The sequence below is a fragment of the Argopecten irradians genome, unplaced genomic scaffold, assembly GCF_041381155.1.
Source record: "Argopecten irradians isolate NY unplaced genomic scaffold, Ai_NY scaffold_1256, whole genome shotgun sequence".
Classification (NCBI taxonomy): Eukaryota; Metazoa; Mollusca; class Bivalvia; order Pectinida; family Pectinidae; genus Argopecten; species Argopecten irradians.
Genome location: NW_027188722.1, coordinates 1 through 5,208, shown reverse-complemented (window position 1 = coordinate 5,208; position 5,208 = coordinate 1). Strand labels below are relative to the sequence as shown.

The following is a 5,208-nucleotide window of genomic DNA, read 5'->3' as shown; positions in this document are numbered from 1 at the left end:
GGATGGTTACCGTTAACATCACTGCTATCTTCTATTGAAAAACATTTTATTTTGACAGATAATATAAGTTTACCAGTTATTCAACTTATTCAAATCATATTTAGGCTCGCGCGTGGTGAAAGCATAGCACGTGTGGGGTTCTAAGTGTAAGGAAACTGAATAACCGGAATAAACCCACGTGATTGCGCAGGTGACAGAAAAACAGAAAAACAAATAACTAAAAATACACTGTTTACAATATTTATTATATAATAAAATGCACAAGACTGTAGAGGGACTTTCTTTTTTTTAAAAAATCTTTAATGCTCATTTATCTAATGTGTACATAGATGTTTACATTGACTTACAATTACTACAATTAAAATACAAATGATAATAAAAAGAAATGAAAATTAATTTACAAAGTCGTTTCATTACAGTTTCAAAAATATATTCTTTTTGTTATTTAGCTTTCATATTAACGACATTGAATACACATGTACATCTGTATAACAAGTCTCCGGTACTGCCATTCTCATCTATAAGAATGACTTCATTTCGTCTCACTCCATCAGTTTTGTAACAATATGCGTTTTGTTTCTGTATATAGCTATTAGCAGTTTGATAAGTTATTACACCATGTAGTGCGCCTGCGCAGATGCTGTACTCTATGTTTTCAGTCCAATACATGTGCTTGTTTATGCGAGTACATTCTGATCTACCGGAATTACTGACTTCGTTTTACACGGAGTGAAATGTCGGTACAGACAGAGTGATACAAAGGGAAGTAACTCTCTTTAGTGAGGATGGTCCTTAGTTTTGAGGGATGGCAATTACAATGATTTTATGTTCCAAACTACTTATACATGGTTGCTATGACTTCAATAAAGGCGTTGCTCGGGTATAACTTAGCCTTTGATCCACAGCACTACTTCTCCAGTTAATCCGGTCTTCCTTCGCCAACAAAAACCTTATACTTAATTACAATAAAGCTCTCAAAATAAATTTTTATGTAAATCAAATCATTCAGTAATTCAGTACCATTCACTTTAAAGATGATTGGGCCATGAAAATGTTATAGACCTTTACGAAACCAAAATTTTAAGTTTCTTAAAAACAATAATAACATAAGAAAATGTATATAAATGGCAAGATGAGGTTACATGACAAACAAATGCTGGATTCTTTGTGTAATCTAAGTTAACAGTGAAGTTTTACCGTCTGGCGTAGTGATAGTCAACTAACGTGCGGTAATTAGGTCGACAGCGGGAAACATAAGACGACCCACGTTATAAAAATTAACATTTAATTTAATTTAGTTGTTCACAAGGTGATGGTAAATGTGGTATTAACGGTAAGCTAATAACATTTGCTACTCCACAAAATTACTAATTTCGTTTTACATCCCCATTATAAAAAAAAATAAAAAGACGTTTCGGACAGGTAGTGGGCCTTTACTGTAAACGTCAATATTTTAGCGACGTTTTTCCTCTAATATTTGATTGCGCACAAACATGTAATTTTAAAACATCCAAATTGTAACAAAGGTTCTCTTTCGAATCAGGCTGTGTCATACAGATGTGGAGCCTCTCTTTGTGCAGAGCGAAGGCACTCGTAGTTGTTCACTTCTATAGACGTACCGACTCTAGACGGTTCACTCCTTATGGCGTCGATAGCTTCATAGGTACCATCTAAAATACCGAGTATCATAAACATAAGCCATATAGCCGGTGATTGTCGCGGGGATGATATTTTTTTGATACAAAAACGCGAAATTTACTTACGGCAAAATATCCCAATTAACGGTATTGCTGAAACTACGTATCTATTCCAGAATTACGAAAAACAACAAAATGACTGTTCAAACACAAATCATCCCTTTTGTTTTACGCTTACATATCAAACATGATAATTGTCTCTCGGGAGTTATATAACCAATTAAAACAAGGGTTATAAACGTTCAATAATTTAAGCCAATGAAAACCAGTATTATAAGAGAGATATGTTATTTTGTATTTTAATGACACATTTATCTACAACCTGTATCATGTTTCGGGCCCTGTCCAATATCCGACAGATGGATGTCTTTTGTAGGCTTTGTAGTGTCTTGCTGATTCCGTAGTTGGTGTCTTCTTGCTTGGACAATCAAGGCGATGACCAGAGCCAGTATGACAACACCTAATCCGACACCGATACCGACAGCAGGGGTATTCAGACTATCATCGTCCCCACGTGGTGCATACACAACTGAAATATATGTTATTTTTGATGATTTACATTATCTTACCATCAAACCTTTCTATAAAAACCATCCAAGAGACCAAGAAAAATTGTCTTTATAGGCAATAAAGATCACCTTCTAATGCAGGTAGGCTATTAAGATCATCCAAGGGGCAATGAAAATAATTTTTAAAGTAACAAATATTTCATAGCCTTTTAAGACCAACTAAGGCACCAAGAAAAACAAATGGTCTCTATAGTCAATGCTTTTAATACACGTGACAAAATTGTCTAGAAATTTACAATTTTGGAAATAAAGGAAGTTAAAGATCCATTGATTGAATTATTGATAACCATTGACCAATTGTCACAAACACTACCTGAAAGTTAACTGCATAGTTGCTAACGACTAACACTCACGACCTTTATCCAGAAGTGGAGGGTTTGTCAGGTAACTTCCCTAATGTCGGGAAATCTTAACCACTCGCCACTGCGAACCCCTCCTTCAGATAATTGATGCCATATCGTATCATGTAAAACGTATTCTCGTAATGGTGTAAGTATCATTTTTACATTAAATACCTCTTATATCACACTTTTCTCCTGTGAGCCCTCCTGTGCATGGCGTTAAACAACTTCCAGTGTCCTTGTCACAGCTTGCGTCTTGACAATGGCCACAAATACCCAAACATTCGTTTCCATAGAAACCGGAAATGCATTCTGTAAATATAGAGGGATCTCATTTAACATTCATATTCCTATGTACTATCTCGCATTCCAATAATTTCTTTACCCATCCTTATTTTCGTCGATGTAATGCAATGTTTAAGAGAAGGTTCCATAATTTCCACATAACGTCACTTAATAGTTATCCTGCAATGATTAGGAACGATAAAAGTAGATTAATAAAAAATAAAATAAGGAAATCTGTAAAAGTTTGATTTTTTTTTCCAGGGATTTTAGTGTTTACATGGTTAAACCAAGTTACAGATAATCAGAATTAAGCTAAATTTCCCCTGATGATATATTGATTACCTGAACACCCGCCGGTATCCTGCATGCACGGTCTATCCTTGCAGTTGTTTGGACAATTCTTTGTACAGTTGAATCCATAAAAGTTAATCTGACAACCTGAATGCAACAAAAAATATTTTTCTTTTCTGAATATCGCATTTAGCGTGAGAGAGTTAATCTATGTGAATTAAGATCTATATTTATATTGATAGAAATGACTGTATATGTACATTTTTTAGCTTAGTCAAATTTTAGTGCAAACACGAAATTTTAAAATATGATTGATTGGCGGGGATATAAATTTGCACAATTTAATGGTTCAATTACGGAATTAGCCTTTTACAAAGTTGAACACTGTACATCAATTAGCACTTCAGACAGTGCAAAAAGCGCTAAAATAAAACTACCGCCACAATAAGTCTGTATAAAATATTAAGTCTTTAAATCCATGAATGTTAATCTTCACGAACTTGTGTTGAAACGGAAATCGCGAAATTTTACAGATATTTTGTTTACAATACAGCATTCGATGAGGTTACATTTATTCCGTCTTTGCATATTATTGAGGTAGCTCCCTTGCAGGTAGGTATCGATTGTTACGTCATTGTTTTGTGAGCGCAATACACGTCGTTTTCTTCTAAAAGTATGACGTTACGCTCGCAAACACATGACGTCACAATCAATACCTATCCGCAAGTGCAGATAACTCTGTAATATGCAAATTCGGAATAAGTACCTGAACAGCGACCATCTGCTCTATCACAAAGACTGTCTCTGCAGTTCTGCGGACAGGCTTGGTCAATCGCTCTCCGTAATATCCTGGTATACATTCTGTAACAATGAACAGGGATTTAATATCAATACAGATGTGTTGTTTTATATCAAGTGGTATTACGCTATAAATGGCGACGGAATCTGGGAAGAATCCTCCTTTTATTGAAAGAAAATAATTTTGAAACACATTTTGAGGTAATATTGATGTTAACATGAAAAGTTTTACACTAACACTAACATGAAACTATTCCATTTTTTTCATTTATGCATTCATTATCCTTTCTAAAATGCTGTCAGGCGTTACTGACCAGTTAAGGTTTACGACCTGTTTAAATAAGTGATTGTTTGTATGCGATTTTCCCGACAAGGTAAATAAGGACTCGATGTATATGCCTTTGTGAAGTTGAATCCGGTCAAACCAGCGCTCCTACTATATGCTATAAACACTAGTCAACATAATCGCATGGTTATTTGGTGACATAAAAGTCTACTGAATCCTGTGGACTTGCAAAAAAAAGTGTTTTGCATATTTTGTCAAAATTTCCAAACAACACAACATCTACAAGTCAACGTTAATATAAGGTACAGACGGAATCGCATAAGCATTTTATATCAACTACTTATGTTCAAATACACCTAAATAAGAGGTGATATAAAGTCATACAAAATCACTGGGTTAAACAGGGTCTTAAACCTTAAAACTAATAACAGAATACCATTTTAACAGTGGGGTCATTACAAACATTATAAGAAACGATATATATATATATATATAATGTAACTTATTCCGTCATACTACAGAGTTATCTCCCTTCCGGATAGGTTTTTATTGTGACATCATTACTCTCCCAGGGTGCATTGTGGTCTCCATTTTTCGCACGTGGGGACGGAAATGAACCCTAGGACACACTCGCAAAAATTTGGGGTTTTTTGTCTGAAAACAACGACGTTACGCTCCAGAAAAAAAACATGACGTAAGTAGTCCCTACCGACATGGGTAGACCTAACTCTGTAATACGCAAATAGAGAATGATTGTGAAAGCCACATACCGTCACACTTGCCATTAGCTTGTAGGCAAGCAAAGTCTCTACAATTAGCTGGACACTGATAGTCACACATGTCGCCGTAATACCCTGGTTTGCATCCTAATGATGGTTAAAATAAATATAGCAAAGTGTACATGACGAAATAATACTTGTTTATAAATAGATGATCTGATC

The 5,208-nt window shown here is 34.9% G+C and overlaps 1 protein-coding gene across 1 annotated transcript; it reads right to left on the bottom strand.

The window, feature by feature from the left end:
* Positions 1-248: 248 nt before the first annotated feature.
* On the bottom strand, positions 249-5,142 carry LOC138314053 (multiple epidermal growth factor-like domains protein 11). The gene is made up of 6 exons (XM_069254250.1): positions 5,038-5,142; positions 3,950-4,044; positions 3,235-3,330; positions 2,782-2,919; positions 2,020-2,226; positions 249-1,670 (listed from the first exon to the last, which is right to left on the bottom strand). Exons 2-6 carry the CDS (start codon positions 4,041-4,043, stop codon positions 1,540-1,542), a joined length of 666 nt encoding a protein of 221 aa, XP_069110351.1. The 5' UTR covers position 4,044; positions 5,038-5,142; the 3' UTR covers positions 249-1,539.
* Between the last annotated feature and the right edge of the window lie 66 nt (positions 5,143-5,208).

Excerpts from the sequence above, each read along its gene's own strand:
- LOC138314053 (XM_069254250.1), bottom strand. The coding sequence starts at position 4,043 with ATGTATACCAGGATATTACGGAGAGCGATTGACCAAGCCTGTCCGCAG. Across the intron at positions 2,227-2,781 it reads AGAAAAGTGTGATATAAGAG|TTGTGTATGCACCACGTGGG; the intron begins GTATTTAATGTA and ends CATATATTTCAG. Across the intron at positions 1,671-2,019 it reads GGGCCCGAAACATGATACAG|ATGGTACCTATGAAGCTATC; the intron begins GTTGTAGATAAA and ends TCGGTATTTTAG.